The sequence below is a fragment of the Aphelocoma coerulescens genome, chromosome 6 (genome assembly GCF_041296385.1).
Source record: "Aphelocoma coerulescens isolate FSJ_1873_10779 chromosome 6, UR_Acoe_1.0, whole genome shotgun sequence".
In the NCBI taxonomy this organism is placed as follows: domain Eukaryota; kingdom Metazoa; phylum Chordata; class Aves; order Passeriformes; family Corvidae; genus Aphelocoma; species Aphelocoma coerulescens.
This window is the reverse complement of record NC_091020.1, coordinates 11,952,149-11,970,288: the sequence shown is the minus strand read 5'-3', so window position 1 is coordinate 11,970,288 and position 18,140 is coordinate 11,952,149. Positions and strand designations below refer to the sequence as shown.

General features: G+C 40.1%; 1 protein-coding gene across 15 annotated transcripts in view; it reads left to right on the top strand.

The window, feature by feature from the left end:
* The window catches only part of RET (ret proto-oncogene), a 263,437-nt gene extending 245,297 nt beyond the window's left edge, over positions 1-18,140 (top strand). For 14 of the 15 annotated variants that reach the window (XM_069019242.1, XM_069019246.1, XM_069019245.1 and 11 more), the window contains 7 exons: positions 587-801; positions 899-1,021; positions 3,124-3,194; positions 7,131-7,268; positions 9,187-9,286; positions 10,903-11,050; positions 12,962-18,140. In XM_069019242.1, coding sequence (XP_068875343.1) covers positions 587-801; positions 899-1,021; positions 3,124-3,194; positions 7,131-7,268; positions 9,187-9,286; positions 10,903-11,050; positions 12,962-13,119 — 953 coding nt within the window. In that variant the 3' untranslated portion in view covers positions 13,120-18,140. Of the gene's footprint in view, positions 1-586; positions 802-898; positions 1,022-3,123; positions 3,195-7,130; positions 7,269-9,186; positions 9,287-10,902; positions 11,873-12,961 lie in introns of those variants that run through there. The other variant, XM_069019253.1, reaches the window with a different exon arrangement.

Genomic DNA, 18,140 nt, shown 5'->3' with positions numbered 1-18,140 from the left:
TGAGTCACAGGCTTTTAATAAATATCAAGTTAATTCATTAGCGTATGAGGTAGGAGGGCTTTGGTACAGCAGATAAATGTATTTAGCATGACAGCACTGAGAAGGTATTATTCATGTGGTTAATGGGGAGGAGAAATTAATGGTTTGTAATGCCAGAGTGTTTCTAAGTGCTCTCAAAAGGCGCCTTAAACACAGTGCTGGAATTAGCAGATGATTTGAGCTCAGTATCACAAGCTCAAGAAGATTTTTTTTATTTTAAAGTTTCTCTAAGTTAGGCTGTTTCACAGATCCTATTTGTATGAAGGTTGTCTGTTTTTTTGGTCTCAGATTATCTGGATGAGGGAATATAGGCAAGAGCCAGCATTGTGCTTTGATTTAACTTGAAATTCATTCTCTTTGCATAGGGGATCTAAGCTAAAAATGTTCTTATTTCATGGCTGACTCAGTGCTTTTTACATAAAGGGCAGAGGTGTTTGGAGCCTCCGACTGTTGAAAACAATGTGCTGATTAGAAGAGAGACTTGTTTAAAAAAACCCTCTAAAATGGTTATCTATGAATTGTTTACTGACCTGTGTGTTTATTTCAGGCCCACTGTATTTAATTGTGGAATACGCCAAATACGGCTCCTTGCGCAGTTTCCTCAGGGAAAGTCGAAAAGTAGGCCCGAGCTACGTGGGCAGTGATGGCAACAGAAATTCCAGTTACTTGGATAACCCTGATGAGAGAGCCTTAACAATGGGAGACCTGATATCGTTTGCATGGCAGATATCCCGAGGGATGCAGTACCTTGCAGAGATGAAGGTAGGGCAGGGCAGTGGTGATCTCAGCATGTGGTAGATGTGGAGCAGCTGGTTCCTCCACAAGAAGCATAAACATTCCTGTTGTTTCCTTCCAAAAGCTTGTGCATCGGGATTTAGCAGCCAGGAATGTGTTGGTGGCAGAAGGGCGCAAAATGAAGATTTCTGATTTTGGCCTCTCACGTGATGTATATGAAGAAGATTCATATGTAAAGAGGAGCAAGGTACGGTGCATATTAAAAGAAGTAGTGCAAATTATTGCCTAATCAAGAAAATGAATTTATACTGTGGGACTTGAGCATGGATGAAAAGGATAATTGCTATTTTTATTTACTTAAGATAAATATTTTGAGGAAATAAAAATGACAATGAAGCAAAATTATGAGATTAATCAGTGGGATAGCAGTCCATATATATGTGTGTAAAATATATATCATCTTTAAGTAACTATTACCTCTTCCACTCTTTGTTTATCCAGTCCTCTCATTCCACTCCTTATCTATCCAGTTCTTCATTGAACTACATGAAAACACAAACAAAAAACCCCATGTTTTTTCTTTCTCTCTTCCTATTTATAATTAAAAATATAAACTAAAAGTACCAAGGAGTTGAAAAAGGTATAGACAATTTATATCAAGTTCCTAATTTCAGGAATGATCTCTTATATGCAGAAGACCTGAAGCAAAGGCCTCTTCATACTTCTAAATGTATGAAAGATGCTAAATTAAAGTGGTACATTACAGGTCAGGGTAGATGAGGAGCTCATGATATCTGCTGGGGGTTATTTAAAGCAGTTGTCTTTTTCCTGCAACAGTAAATTATTGTTGGGTGCCTGGACAGTCCTGCCTCCTCACAGTGCTCATGGCAGGAGACAGCACAGGGTAACGTTTCACCTGCAGGACTGTGAGAGTAAATTTGATGCAAAGACCAGTTGTTATGTTACTGCTTTCCTACAGTAAAGAAAAAAGAAACACTTGAGCATTATAACTTTGAGACTAGGAAGGTAAGGCTTGCTGGTTATTTATTCTTTTGACAGCTCCTGTCAAATACAGGAAGGTAAATCCTTTCTGCCTGTTCGCATCCACCTGTTGCTGACACCAGCAGGACTTCCACAAGTCAGTCCTGGGCTAGACTGTGATGTTCATGAACACAGCTTCCCACTGACTTTGTCAAACGAGCAGTGGTGGTTCAGTTCCCTCTATGGCTTAATATGGAAGAGTTGCCAACTCTCAAGAATTTTTTTGCGTGTGAAAATTTTAAAATTTTATGAGAAGGTTTCCATAAATACTGTGAATTTTTAGTTTAGCTTTCCCTGTTTTTAAAGGCCATTTTGTGTGAATGTTTCATAAGTCAAAATAAGAAAAAAAAAAACTTCTAGAAGACATGATCTTACCTAAAAGGGCATTGCCATGTTCATTTAGCTATCATCTGATGGATGTGTTTTTACACTGATTTATACCAGTTGCTCCATATTTTAAGAGTAATGCATTTACATATAGGCAGTTTAGTTTAGTTTCATTTGGTGGGGCATGATGTACTGAGTAGATATTTGCTCTTGAGACACTCATCACTGTAGTATTATTCAGAGCCTAACAAGCATCTGTCTGCTTGCATGGGGAAGCAGGGAAAAGAAGAATTTGAGTAGGAAGAACAAGTTTCAAATCCGACTGAAATAGTTTTTGCATAGATATATATGAATTTAATGAGAATGAGAAGTAAGGCATATGAATGCTAGTCATATTGTGAAGGTTATGAAATATCTTGGAAATTTTGCAAACCTAGATTTTCATTAATATTTGGGGTAGTTTTCTCAGATTTTCTCAGGGAATTTCTTCCAGTGAAAAGTAGCAACTTAGAGATACCATTTAGAAACTAGTAACCAAATATGCCTGTCCAGGTTCAGTTCTGAAACCAAAGGTAACTGTAACATCCAGCTGCTTCCATTTATGCATCATCCCTGGTAAAAATGAGATAGCTCTTCCTCTTTAACCATCATTCCTCATAATTTTTGCATTTGCACATTTTCAAAGTTCTTTGTTAAGCGTTGAGTTTATCTAACTTAAACTGGTGACTGCCTGCAAAAAGCCACACCAGCTTATTGGACATAATTAGATTGCTGAAGTGTGTGAAAAGACACGAATGAGTGATTTTAAAAACTCTTACAATTCTTCTCCTCACTGTTTTTCTTATGAAATGCCAAATCATTAAGCCCATTGGCAAATGCTGTAGTATGGATAGACTGTGTTTTATCATTTTGAAGATAAATACCTTGTTTTCTCACTTGGAAATTTAATTTTCTGACCATTACTGCTTTTTTACCTTCTAGGGTCGAATCCCTGTGAAATGGATGGCCATAGAGTCCCTATTTGACCATATATACACCACACAAAGTGATGTGTAAGTGTAAATTCCTGAATACTTTCTGGTTTGTGTGCTTGTTTACGGAGCTGGGGGAGGAAGCACAGCAAGGTGTGTAGGAGTCAAAGCTGTTACTCTTGGCAAGAAACATGAAGGAAGTCTTGGGTGGCACCATCAACTGGCAGTGATACCTAAGAATTTTGCTGTTGAATTAAATCTGAATAAAAAATTATCAGAGGTATTTGTAATTCCTGTTGAAATCAGCAAGGGTTGGATCTGTTCATTTGACATGATTGACTTTGAATACATAGGCACAAGTTAGTAGAGGTTGCTACAGATAATGGTGATACCTGAACTTCTCAGTTCTGTCCATCACTTGTCTGTAATACTGGGTGATGGGTGAGGGATGCAGTGAAAGAAAGGAAGGGGAATTTTATGCCTCACCTCTCTCCTGTTGAAATCAATGACAGAACTCCAGTTAAATTTAATGCCAGTCAGCTCAATCCAGTTTCTGTGCCAAGATACAAGCTTAGGGAAACAGAGACCCCGAAGATGCATATGCTGTAACCTCCACATGTGATGAAGAGGAGGCAAAGCAACCACAGTTAAGCTGTTCCCATGTCTGATAAGCATGGAGCCAGGCAGAGGAGAGTTTGTAGACACATTTTTAATTCAGGATCAGATACTTTCATTTCTTCTCTCTAGGGTGAACGATGCTTGTGACTAGTCACCAGGCAGACACTAAAACTAAGGATTATTTATTTAGGAGAAAAACCTTCAAAGGACTGTAAAAGCCACAGTACTTAGGCCTGATTTTCTACTAGGTAGCATCTTGATACCTTCTAAGTTTGCCTTGAAAGAGAGCATCTGACTAAAGTAATGTTTTTGTTGCACTCAAATGGAGTAAAATGCCAATTTGGGTGGCATGGCACTTTAAGAGGAAAAACACTCTGATAATAGCAGTATGTTGAAATACGTACCTTTAGATTTGTACTTCTAAAATTATTACCCTTCGCTTTTTACTCTGCAGGTCAGAGCAGTTCTAGTGAAATAAAATATTTTGCATGGCTTGGAAATTCCTTACAAAATGAATTTCCAAAATATTTTCCACTGGAGTAAGAAAAGAAAAAAATAGGGATAATTCTTGAGAGAATGTCACTTTTACTTAGGTCAGCTTACAGGTTTTTCTGGGTCCCTTTTTATCCTCCTCAGAGCACCCGTTGTGCTGACTTGCTTCTCTAAAGTTACTTTTCCCAGAGAATCATTTAAATTCCTTTAAAAACTTCTTAGCATATTTTAAATTTCTTCATTTTCTTCAAAACAGTTTTGTCACTATGGTTTGGGGTCAGAACAGGTTGTGTTGTCATGTAAGTGCCTCTTCTTTGATTGCTGATTGATCATCTGGATCCAATAGCATTCCTTCCATTTCGTTTTCCTGATGGACTGCTATTAAGTAAGCCCAGGAGCCTATTTCTTCTCCATGGCATCCAACACAATGCAGAGATTGCCCAGCTGGCATCAAGCAATCAAGCTCAAAGCCCTGGGCAACACAGTATGCTGGGGCTGTGTAGCTTCCCTGCTCCCCAGGGCTGGCTTAGGATCTCCATGTCGAGCTGTGCTGATTGAGCAGCTTTCCTGGAGATGCCTCAGGATCCCGGCATTGTGCTGTGCACGTGTGCTCCATGCAGTGCCAGAAAGGGTCCAGGTGTCTGCTGTGTTTACACGGTGCCTTTGACTCACTGCTGGGTCACCTTTGCTGTGTCATTGTATGGGAAACAATCTAAGATGCTGTGTAGCAGCTCCTAATTTAGCCAGGTTCCCACAGAGCAGAACTGAGACATGCACACACACACACACACAGAGTTGCAGAGCAAATCCTCTCCAGCACCAGGTTCCACGATGACATTTCAGCAGCAGCAGACTGATCAATGAAGTACTTCTTTTGCAGCATTGATTGATATTTTTAGATAATTGCACTCTGAAAATATTATTTTATGGATATTCTTTGTTGTTTGTGGTGATGCAGTTGTATTTTAGGTGAAAATATTACTCAGCAACCATTCCAATATGCTCTTTTTTCTGATGTTCCATGTTTCTGTTTTCCACCCTCTTCCTTCTCAAGCTGTTCTGTATAGTTAGTGGTTAGCAGAGCTTAATAGCAGTACCACTTGCCAGCATTTACAAAAACCCCATTTTTGCTTCAGAGGTCGATGACATCAGTGGAAAGCTAACCTACTATCTTCCTCTTCACATACTTTTCTTTCCTGGCTTTTTGTGATCATATTTTTATTCGGCATTAAACATAACACAGTGGGAAATTTTTCATCTTCTCCTCCCATAGTACTTAATTTGTATAACAATCTGAAAGTACTGCAGCACTCTACAGCATTCTGTTCTAATATGTTCACTTACTAAACAACTTCCATTAAGAAATTGTTCATCTGATCCCTCCTTCCATATTCTGTAAAATTCCTCTTGAGCAGAAGTGGATTTTGAAAATAAAACCTGCCATGCTCCAAAGTTTATTTGAATTAATCATGGACAGAATTATAACCTGATGGTAGAGCATAATTGGCTTCAAAAAGGGTATGAGGAGAAATATTAATAAAGTGTATAAAAATGCTATAAATATTCATAAGCTTTCAAGAATGTGCAGAGTGATTAAAAATTAATTCAGTGAATGGCATTAGGGAGAAGAATGGCAGCATACCAGTTGGGACTGTGTGAGAGTCACTTTGACTTTTCTGACCATTTTGGAAGTTTTATTGCTGTATTTTTGGGGGTTAACATTGTTCTTTAAAACGTGAGAAGCACAAGTGGAATGGAGTCAGACAGGAGGTGAGGTATTTGGCTAACATTTTGAGATGGAATTTTCATAGGGAATTAGACACGGCTGTTTGTTTTGGCAGTAGGTGTCTAACACATCCTAAAATTTTCTTAAAAATGGGGTTTACAGAGAAATTGCCCACAGCTAGCATTTTCCATAAATTGTATGCAATTTTGCTTCCAGATGCATCCCATTGAGCAGCGCCAGTGTTGGCTGGCTTCCTTCCTTTCAAACATCCAGATTTTGTCAGTTGTCAGTTGGGCAGATTCAGAGTAATTTGTACCTTCTTTGTGTCTCAAAAAGCCTTTCACTAAGAAAAGAAAAACATTTTTGCCTCTTTTCTCCTGTCTTGCTCTCCAGAAATGGACTAATTTTTTCTAAATATTTCTAACCCATTGCGCAAGATCTTTTTGTTAGAGCTCAGCAGTAAAGTAGGTTTAAAAATTCACTATTTCTTCTGTTCATTTCAGAAAATGGTTTCTTCTGTTCTATGTCTAACTTCATTTTTAGGCATTTGGTATTTCCAGAGGAAATTCTTTCCTCTTCTTTCATCAACTCTAAGAAGAAAATTAAATCCTGAATCACTGAAATGGCCCAACAGACCAGCTGATAGCAAAGGTGTTACTTTATGATTAAAATAAACCCATTGTGTTGTCTCATAGTCGAGACAGTGAACAAGTCTTGTGGTAATTGTGTAAATCTAATTTAGAGAGTTATTTCTGAATACAAGGGCTAATTAGGGAGGTTAGACTGCTGCAGGAGCACCGTGCAGAAGAGGAACAAGCCTTTGGGCTGGGCCACCAGAGCAAGGACTTTCTCCTTCTGCTGTCTAGAGAAGATGGACATTCCCAGGATATAGTTAACTTTTGAGAAGATGGACATTCCCAGGATATAGTTAACTTTTGTCAATGGATAAAAAAGGGCTGTCTGTTTTCTCTACTGTTTGGTTGCTAACCTTTTCAGTGAGCAGTATTTGGGAACAAGGATGGCCCTGCTTGCATCTGTACAGCCCCTCTGGCTTTGAGGTATCTTGAATTTTGTTGGGTTCTGAAAATACTAGGAGGAGATCTGTTGGGTAAATGCCACACTAAGCTCCTGAAACCTACTGCTCTACATAAAAGCTCTTTTTTTTTTTTTTTTTTTTACAGATGGTCATTTGGAGTTCTGCTGTGGGAGATTGTTACTTTGGGAGGCAATCCTTACCCAGGTATTGCTCCTGAAAGACTCTTTAACCTCCTAAAAACAGGCTATAGAATGGAGAGACCAGAAAACTGCAGTGAAGAAATGTAAGTAACTCTTGATCTGATTAGATTCATAAAACATTAATAAAGACATTTGAAAAAAAGGTTTAAATAAATACCTCATAAATACTATTCTGTGTATCTTAGAGATATAGTCAAAATATGTAGTGCTTTAAAGAATGTCATTAAATTAGTGAACAGTAAAGAGGGGAAAAAGTTGCCCACAGAATGCCTACAGCTATATCCAAACCATTTGTAGGGTATTGAATAACATGCTTGCCAAACAATTACAAGAGTTTGCACATTCAAAACTTATGAGGGTGGGGGAAGGAGGAAAATTCCATAAAACACAGTGGTAGCTGAAATATTCCAGAAAATATCTTAGTACTTTCTGCAAATGAGACAGATATTCGATCCACAGTCATTGTCTGTTAGTTGTCAAGGCATTCCAGAGGAAAAATGATACCTTGGCCCAGAAATCCACACCCTAAAAGATGAAAATTTTCTGTGACTTGATAAGCCCATGGCTTTGGAGATAGTTCATAATGTGTTGTCTGATTTATTAAAACCCAGCCAATGTAAAATATCTTCTGTCTGTGATCTTTCATGGCGTTTGGAGATGAGGCATGATTTTATGTTCAGCCTGCAAATTTGATCATGGTTGTGGCTTTTTGAAAGTTCCCAGGCTTTAATCACTGTGGCCACTCTTTTGTCGGATTTTCAGTTGGAAGGATGCTTTGGCCACATCTGGGCTGAGAAAAAAGCTTTAAATAAATAATAGTATAAATAATAAACCTTTTTCTTTAACATACAGAGAAAAACATTAAGTATTTCCAAATTTAGGGCAGTGTAGAAGTTTACAAGAATGATTGGCAAATATTGTCTAAGAAATGTATAATACTAATTTTTTCTTTGTTTCATCTCAGTGGGGAATACTCATTCCTCAGACATGATATGTCATTTATAATTACGGCAAGCTGACCACATCTGAGTTTCTGGGATTTTTTTAATTGAAGCTAAAACATGGTTTTCTGACTTTTTTCAGATGTTTTTCTGTTTTACTCAGAAGTTTTTCTGACAGCCTGTGAAAGCCCACTTTAAGGACCATTTTTCTTAAACTGCATTCTCTCCTATACCCAGTCAAGTAAGAGAGAGATCATGGATGAAGGCATAAAATGCAGTGCTTTTCAATAGCTTCCTATAAGTTCTCATAGCCCACTATTTCCACTATTAGAGCACTTGTGTGGGCAGATCACTCAGTCCTGAGAACACCTGAGCTAGAAAAACAGCATGAATGGCACAGGCTGGAGAGTTACACTTCCAGAACTTGCCAATGTCTGTCTGATAGTCACTCAACTATAAAACTTTAATTCTGTTCCCTTTCCTTTCCACACTCTATGCTATAGAAAGCAGTTAAAGATAGAATAAATATAGGTTTAATCAAAATAACAGTAATAGAAGTACTCAAAAGAACATTAGTTTCTGCAAATAGTCTTAGGCTAGGCTTCACTTTGAAGAAAAGTTCACGGAAACTTAAGAATTTGAACAAATGAAGAACAAAATTCTACTTTCTGGTATAACAACAGAGTTTTTCAGGTTGATATACAAATTTCTTCGGTGTCATATACAAACAAAGTGAATTAGAAGTCTGGCATGCTGCCCTACACTTGAGGTGGTCTCTTGAGAAAGTGAAAATAGAGAAAGAAACCTAAGACTACAGTCCTTCAAGGACAGCCAAGTGCATCATCATTTAAACTCATGAAGACTCTTGAAAATAAAAGCCCACTGTTGGGAGCGTCAGTTGTTAATTCCAGGGATCATTTCACAGAACTCACAGCAGAGGTTGATGTACTTGTGGATGGCCTTTGTGCCACAGTTAACTTCAGTACTAGAAATCTTTAGAGCAGAAGCATGGCTCTTTTCTAACAGTTTTGGGTTTTTTTCACCCTGTGACGGGTCCTAGGTACAACCTCATGTTGCGCTGTTGGAAGCAGGAACCTGATAAAAGACCAACATTTACTGAGATCAGCAAGGAACTGGAGAAAATGATGGTGAAGAGTAGGGTAAGTGTGGAAAGCGTTGATTTTGAAAGTTTTTGTGGTCATCTGTGTTTAAATGTAGAGAAATAATTACTTTTTATTTTAAAGCAAAGTAACTTATTTTTCATCAAATCTTGAAGTATTTACATATCTAGTTCCTTCCACATGCATCCAGCTTTTTGAAAGCAGTGCTACCTCTTATAATGGCTTTGGTGACATCAGCCCAAAATGTGGGTGGATTATCCTTAACCCGTCTATTTTCTTTAAATAATAGTAACAATTTAAAAATTACTTTGAAAAGTTACTCCTGAGTTCCACTCCTGAATAAATAACCTTAGAGAGCCAGAACTAGAAGAATGTAGTACTTCATGCAGTCAGAGGTCTGAAAGCTGTATGATTCCACCACTCCAAGTTACTGTAAAACTATTATAATCCTGTATAGAGTTGCTTTGAATGAATGGATGCTGAGGTCTAAAAATATAAGCCCAAGTTGCATTATTTATAAAATGTATACATACCTACTTGCACATAAAATCTTAATTGTTTTTTTTAATATACTAATTATGGGAAGGGGGAAGTTACAAATGAAAAACAGAGGAAATAACAGCGACTGTTATTACTGGATTTGAGAATGTGGTGGCATTTACATTGGGCTAATCAACAAATGGGAACAATTGTGTTCAGAGTGTGAATGTAAAATAAATTCTCAATTAAAAATGGGAAAGTGAATGGTCTGTCTAGGGCTGTACACTAAATCACTCTGACGTGTCAGCCGCTGACTTACAGCAGCTGAGAATCGGTATGCATGTCCAGGGACAGACTTGTAACAGAGGGGCTGGCAGACCTTTCTGAAATTATCATCATAATTAAAGCAAAACCAATCCAAAATAGAGCTTGACAAGTTAGTAACTTTTCTTCTCTCCTTTCTGAATGAAAAACTCCAAAGATTTTTCCGTTTATAAAATTGGATAATTTTATCTTTTAAAAATAAAAAGCTAAAATGTTTCAGTGAATTTCCAAAGTAAAACCATTTTGAAAGCAAAAACTGAATTTTAAATTAGTTGAAAATGCTTCACATTCATTTTTTTGCATCAAAGCAATTCAGTAACATAAAAAAAACCCAATGAATTCTTATCAGTGACATAAATACTTAGTTTTAGAACAGCAACAGAAGCTTTCTTTGGCAATATTTACATAGTTATTTTATGCATCATTATGTAATAGCTTTTGTAAAATGATTATGAGATGTGAATACCTTGTCCTTTAAGCATGCATATGTATTTCCATATATATATTTCAGGCATACACATGGATCAGGCGTACCAGAAGCTGAAGGTCAAACAAATCAGTCAGGACAGCTCTTCAGTTTCTTGGGTGTTTTGCTAATGTGCAGAATTAAGTAGGGGAAGTATTCGTATGTCTCTAGCAGGGACAGCGTTCAGGCAAATCAGATGCTTCCAGAGCTGCTGTGGCTCCTGGAAAGCAGAGCCTCCTCAGGGGCCAGAGGTTCCAGAGAAAGATAAATGCAGTGGGTCTGCAGTTCCTTGTTGCAAAGAAAGCAGGTGCACGTTTATCCTTTATACCCAAACAGCAACACTGCCACGTGCATTAATGCAGCTTTTTGTGCATTCATTTCCCAGGACTACTTAGACCTTGCAGCTTCCACACCTTCCGATTCCTTACTGTACGATGATGGGCTCTCAGAAGAGGAGACACCTCTCGTGGACTGTAATAATGCTCCCCTCCCTCGAACCCTCCCTTCCACATGGATTGAAAACAAACTCTATGGTAGAATTTCACATGCATTTACTAGATTCTAGCAACACACAAAAAAAGTTGATTTTTCTTCTGCACTGTTCTCAGACTCTGTAACTCCATTACAGTGTTTCTTGTCTGAATGAAGCCAATCAAAATTTGCTTGGAAGCTTCTTTTGGGGTTTTTTTTGTTTGTTTGTTTGTTTGTTTTTTTCTTTTGGTAAATGTCAAAGTTTGCATCAGGATCATCCTTTAGTCATTTTGCAGCTGTGTCTAAAATAAGCATTTTTAAAAGGATGTGAAAATAAGTAAAATGACTAGATATCATACAGTAAAAGCAAAAAAAAAAGATCAGGGAAGTATTCTCAGGGGAAATATAAAATGCTAATGAGTATCAAATTCAACTATACTGTTGGGGGAGGCTACAACATTTAAAATATGTTAGATTCTGCACCTCTGATTTAAGCAATAGACTTTTTTTTTTAGATACTGGTTTTTGTCATAACTCAATGATAGGACTCATCTGCAACATTTTTCATTTATTAAGAAGGATGTCTAAATTTCAGCTGCTATTAGTACATTTTGGATCTATAAGCTGAAATGTATTTAATGTATCATAGGATGAAAACAGATTATTATATACAGAAGGTAGAAATACTGTATATAAATATTATATACAGACTAAACTGACATGTAAAATCCTTTGAAAACTTAATTAACAGTGGACATTTTGAAAATACACTCAGCTGTTTTCACGTCCTTTGATTTGTTATGAACATGTTAGTACTAAACTTCGACTGAATGATGTAGCAAGTGTTTTTAAAAGAACATATGCTTTCATATTGTGATGGTGAGATGGACAGTAAAAATGGTTCTTGCCAAAACTCCTATATTTTGTCTTCTGATTAAATATTCTACATGGTTTTAGATACTAACATCACAGATACTTTTTTCATTCTTCAAGCAGTATGACTTTTGAAAAGTTGGATCTTTTCTTTTTAAAGTTGCCATTAATACATGGCTTTGGGTCTATTTTTGATCTATACCTTAGCTATTATTTTCTTCATTAGGTTTTCTCAACTCATGTTGATTTTGGGGCACGTAGTGGTCAGATTGTTAAAAGAATGAAGTAGCAGAAAAAAGTTGCCACAAGGTTGATGGCAGATGCTGAATGCTTAATAAGCAACAGAATCAGATTTCTTGTTTTTGAAACTCTCAACCCTGCTATGGTTCTGTGCTTGCACAGCTGAATCAACATGGTGCTAAGCACTCTGCATCCATTTTGGTGACCACTTATGCCTAAACACAGAAACAGTTACTGGAATCAATGCAAATAATGACAGGCCTGAAATGCAACTTTAAATGCTGAACCAAGACAGGAGTGCTCAGCACTTTGTTGGACTTTACTCAGTTGTGCTCCTGGGATTTCCTGAAATTAAGGAGGGGATCCCTGGTGGGGGTGTGAAAGTGTCCCCAGAACCTCACTGAAGCCAAAGGAAAAGCGCCCATTTAAGTAAATGGAAATACTCTATCATTGAAATGGACTTTGGATCCTGTCCCAAATATGTTAATTAATTCTTGGAGCATTTCCTGTACAGCAAGAACTTCCTCTTGCAAAGCAATATATTGCTACATGATTGTTAAAATATAAAATTATGGAAAGTTGGAGGCTTATGAGAAGAACAGTTCTTCGCTTTTTATTATGCACATGTGCATGCACGCACACAATTTTTTATCGAGTAAGCACTTTAATTTATCCAGGTTTTTGTCTGCATCAGAATTTGTGCTTCAGGGATTTCAAAACATCATTTATATGAATTGATTTGGGACAAAATCCAGTGGACTGGCTTAAAGTATTGAAGGGAGTTTTGCCAAGGGCCTTACTGTCTGCACATGAAGTTATGGTTCTTCAGTGCAGAAAAAATTATCTGTTTTCATTTTTAGGCATGTCATACCCGAACTGGCCTGAGGAGAGCCCCGTTCCACTCACAAGATTCGATGGCACTAACTCTGTGTTTTCAAGATATGCAAATGATAGTGTATATGCTAACTGGATGGTTTCACACTCAGCGGCAAAATTTATGGACAAGTTTGATAGCTAAAATTTTCTTTGTGAAAGGTAATGGACTCCTGAGGAGAACAAGGAGGCAAAGAGTGAGAAGTATATAGCTCGTTCTTTGTACAATCAACTAACTTTTAAATTGGCAAATCCCTTTATTGGTAGTTTTTAAAGTGTGTTATTTATGCTGAAGACTATAATTGGTACTCTCCCCTTTCAGAAAACATATCAAGCTGGATAAGAGTTGTAGTTCCGGTACTTCTTGCCATTTTGCATATGGTTCCATTTGGCAACTTCTCAGTGCAAATGGCCTTGCACTTCATCCTCGGTGATTTTTAGACTAACCATCCTGTGTTACAGCTTTCTGGGATGGTAAAATGTACTTGAACTGCTACTTTTATAGTGGCTGTTAGCATACAACCGCTTGATCTAAGCAGGAAGCACAAACAATATATAGAAGGGAGGAGGGAAACAGGTTCCCAGATTACTGAGCTTGCTATCAAATGACAAGTGTTAGGATGATGTTGGCACTAACAAAGCCAATATCTTGGTTTGGAAGCAAACACTTAGTAACTCAGTAGAGCACTTGAGATTCAACATTTGAAGTCTTGTAAAATGTATTGTCTTGTCTTAATGAGAAGATAATTTGTTTTATTAGTCTTAACTTCTCTTACCTTTAGCACAATGGAGATAAATTTGATACAAGATAAGCTGTATAGACTGATGGCAATCAAGAGTGTTCATCTGACACATTTACTTTCCATCACCCACATATTAATGTTAAAACACACAATCTTGTACAATCATGGTTTCTTTTATGAGTTAAAAATAGGCTATACAGGATTTTGAGATTGATTTCATAGAATAGTAACATTGCAGAATGCTTTGTGTTGGAAGGGAACTTGGATGTCATCTAGTTCCAACTTCCTGCCCCCTGCCCGCTCTTCTACCTTGGGGAGGGACACCTTGCACTAAACCAGGTTGCTCAAATTCCCATCCAGCCTGGACTTGAACACTTCCAGGGATGTCGCATCCACAACTTCTCTGGGCAACCTGTTCCAGTACCTCACCATCCTCACAGTAAAGAATTTCTTCTTAATATCTAACCTAAACCTGCCTTATTTCAGTTTAAAGCCATTCCCCTTATCGTAACACTACATGTCCTTGTAAAAAGCTTCCCATCCAGCTTTCCTGTAGGCCCCCTTTAGGTACTGAAAGGCTGCTCTGAGGTCTCCCCAGAGCCTTCTCTCCTCCAGGCTGAACAGCCCAAACTCTCTCAGCCTGTCTTCATAGGAGAGGTGCTCTGCCCTCTGATGGTCTTTGTGACCCTCATCTGGACTCAGTCCAACAGGTCCATGAACTCCTTATGCTGGGGACCCCAGAGCTGATGCAGCACATTGGGTGGGGTCTCACAAAAATAGAGTAGATGGGAGAAACATCCCATCTCCCTCCTTGACCTGCTGCCCACGCTGGTTTTGAGGTAGCCTGGGGTACCGTTGGCTTGTTGGGCTGTAAAAACATACTGCCTGATCATGTTGAGCATCTCATCAATCAACACCCCCAAGTCCTTTTCCCCAGGGCTGCTCTCAGTCCATTCTCCACCCAGCCTGTGTTTGTGCTTGAGATTGCCCTGACCCAGGTGCAGGACCTTATCTTAGCCTTGTTGAACTTCATGAGGTTCGCACAGGCCCACCTCTCGAGCCTGTCAAAGTCCCTGTGGATGGCATCCCCTCTCTCTGGTGTGTCAGCTGCACTGCACAGCTCGGTGCCATTGAAAAGCTTGCTGAGGGTGCCCTCAGTCCTGCTGTTGATGTTGCCAGCAAAGATGTCAAACAGTGCCAATCCCAATACCAACCTCTGAAGAACAGCACTTGTCACTGGTCTCCACTTGGACACTGAACTGTTGACAGCAACTCTGAGTGTGACCATCCAGCCAATTCCTCATCCACCACATGGCCCATCCATCAAATCCATGCCTCTCCAGTTTCAAGACAGGGATGTCATGTAAGACAGTGTCGAATGCTCTGTACAAGTCCAGGTAGATGGCATCAATCACTCTTATCCACCAGTGCTGTAATCCTATCATAGAAGGATATTTGTAGGGTTTGCCCTTAGTGATGCCATGTTGGCTGTCACCAGTCACCTTCTTTTCCACATTTTGTCGTCAGGTTCCATGGACTTGTTCACCCTCAGGTTTCTTAGGTGGTTCCAAACCTGATCTTCCCCTGTGGTGGGTGGTTCTTTATTCTCACAGTCCCTGCCTTTGCCACCTCAGCAAAGGGGCTCATGCAAACTTGGGCCTCAGTGGCTGAAGAACTTGAAGACTGAGGCAAAAATGTCATTGAGTACCTCAGCCTTCTCCAAGTTCCAGGTAACCAAGTCTCCCATTTCTTTCTGGAGAGGGCTCACATTTTCACCAATGTACCTGTAGAAGCTTGCTTTGTTGCCCTTGATGTTGCTGTCCAGATGGAATTCTTATCAGGGCTTTAGCTTTCCTAACCCGATCTGTGGCTGCTTGGACAATTTCTCTGTATTCCTCTCAGGCTATCTGTCCTTGCTTTCACCCTTTTTCTGTGGGGGAAGCATAGGCTTCCTTTTTCTGTTTGAGTTTGTCCAGGAGCTCCTTGTTCATCCATGCAGGTCTCCTGATGTTTTTGCCAGACTTTCCTCTTTGTTGCGTCACTCCTGACCTTGCAAGAGGTGATCCTTGAATATTAACCAGCTTTCTTGGGTCACTCTTCCCTCCAGGGCTTTATCCCATGGTACTCTATCCCGAAGATCCCTGAAGAGGCTAAGGTGTGCCCTCCTGATGTCCAGGTTAGTGAGCTTCCTGTGCGCCTCCTTGCTGGCCTGAGGATCTTGAAGTCCACCATTTCATGGTCACTGCAGCCAAGGCTGCCCTTGAGATTCACATTCCCCACCAGCCTCTCGTTGTTGGAAAGAAAATGGTCCAGCATAGCAACTCTCCTCATTTATTCCTCTGTCCCTTGGAGAAGCAAGTTACCCACGCATTCCAAGAACCTCCTGCCCTGCTATGTTGTCCCTTCAATGGGTATTGAGGAGGTTGAAGTCCCCCATGAGGACCAGGGCTTGTGAATGTGAGGCAGCTCCTATCTGTCTGTAGAGGGTCTCATCTGCTTGGTCTTCCTGGTTGGGTGGCCTTAGACCCCCACTATAATGTCACCTGTCCTTGCCCTCCTTTTAATCATGACCCATAAGCTTCTCATCCATCCCCAAGCACAGCTCCAAACACTCCAGGTGGTCGTGAACATGGAGGGCAACACCCCTTTCTCCTGTTCCCTGCCTGTCCTTCCTAAAGAGCCTGTATCCTCCCACTCCAGTGCTCCAGTCACAGGAACCATCCTGCAACGTACCTGATGCCGGTAAGATCACAGCCTTGCACTGCTCTTGTTTATCTCCCATGCTACGTGCATTTGCATAAAGGTGTGTAAGTTGGGCCCCTGATGGAGCAGACTTACTGGCAGGAATGGCTGGAGTTCCTTTGTGCTGCACTTCAGATTCTCTCTTGCTGATTTGCAATCCCTTTCCAGGCTCTTGACATCTCTTGCTGGTGCTGGCATCAAACTAGTAGGAATGGAATGGATTGAGGATTCCCTCTCCCAGCAACTTCAATTTAATGCCTTCTTCACCAGCTGGGCAAGCCTGTGACCAGAGGTGCTCTGCCCCTTCTCTGGCAAATGGGCCCCCATCAGACTCTGTCAGCCCAGGTTTTCAATGTGAGTCCCCAGGAGTAGTCAGACCCTTGGCTGTGGCACTAGACCCCTAACCATTTGCTGATTTGCCAGATTCGCCTGGCCCTTTCAAAGCCTTCCCTTTGACAGGGAGGACTGATGAAAAAGCTGCCGGCACTTGAGTCCCTCACCACCACTCCCAGGGATCTGTAATCTCCTTGGTCCTCCTCAGACCACTCCTGGCTGTATCCCTGGTGCACACGTGAAACAGCAGCAGCAGATAATGGTCAGGGGACTGTACGAGGCTTGGTATGAGGCTTTGGGTGACACCCCTGGTACAGCTCTCTGGTAATCAGTCAGGTTGACAAGTGGCTCTCTCCGTGCCTCTCAGAGGATAGTCCCCTGCTACTCTCACCTGTCACCTTTGCTTAGTTGTGCTGGTTGTTACCCAGGGAGCAGATGGGGCTGCCTTACTCAGCTCCAGCCTCTCTCCTGATGTGATGGGCTCTCCCACTCCAGCTTGCAAAGTGCTGAAGTGGTTCTGCAGGGGCACCTCAGGCTTCAGGGAAGTCTCTTCCTCCAGCAGGTCCTTGTCATTTCAAGTGTCCACTCTTGAGCCTTACTGACCCCCTTCCTCCCTTCTGTGTGTGCATGGTGGGGGAGTTTTTGCCTCTTTGGGTGTGGCATACTGCAAGCTGCCCTTGGAACCAGCCATCCAACTCCTTCCCAGCCTCCCTGAAGTTATGTAGCCTTCTCACCACCTCCTGCAGCTCTGCCACAGGAGGTCCTCTGCCTCAGCACACCTTTTGCAGATATTCAAGTACAGAGATTTTGTTTGCAGTCTTGTTAAGTGGGTTGGAGACCTCCTCTCAGCTCCAAGTTGGAGAGACTGCCATGCACAGGACACTGCCATAACATAATTCCAAATAAACCTATTACCGTGAAAGTCACAAATAAATAACACTTGCACAGCAAAATCCGTCTAAAACTCTGCTGTTGAAACTACACAAGGAAAATGTCATTGGAATTTGTTAAGGCATAAAAATGTTGTCCTTACAACAGTGACTTGGTATTTGGGAGAACAATCAGTCTGTGAGTCATGTTCTATGTGGAAGAGTAAATGATCAGCACTATTTTTGTCTTTATTTGTGATCTACCATGGTTAAGGGTAACCTTTTGTTTGCTACAAATGTTGGGATGTAAATCCCGAGTGACTTGTTGTTAGCGTTGTGATGGTTATTCTAAATAATCCAATTCTACCAAAGCTTGCTCCTGTCACTTACAGTCCAATTTAGATGTTTCAGATCTGTTTTCAGATGTTGTTTTGTGTATCAACTTTGTGTTTCCATTAAAGTCTGTGATTTCAGAAATA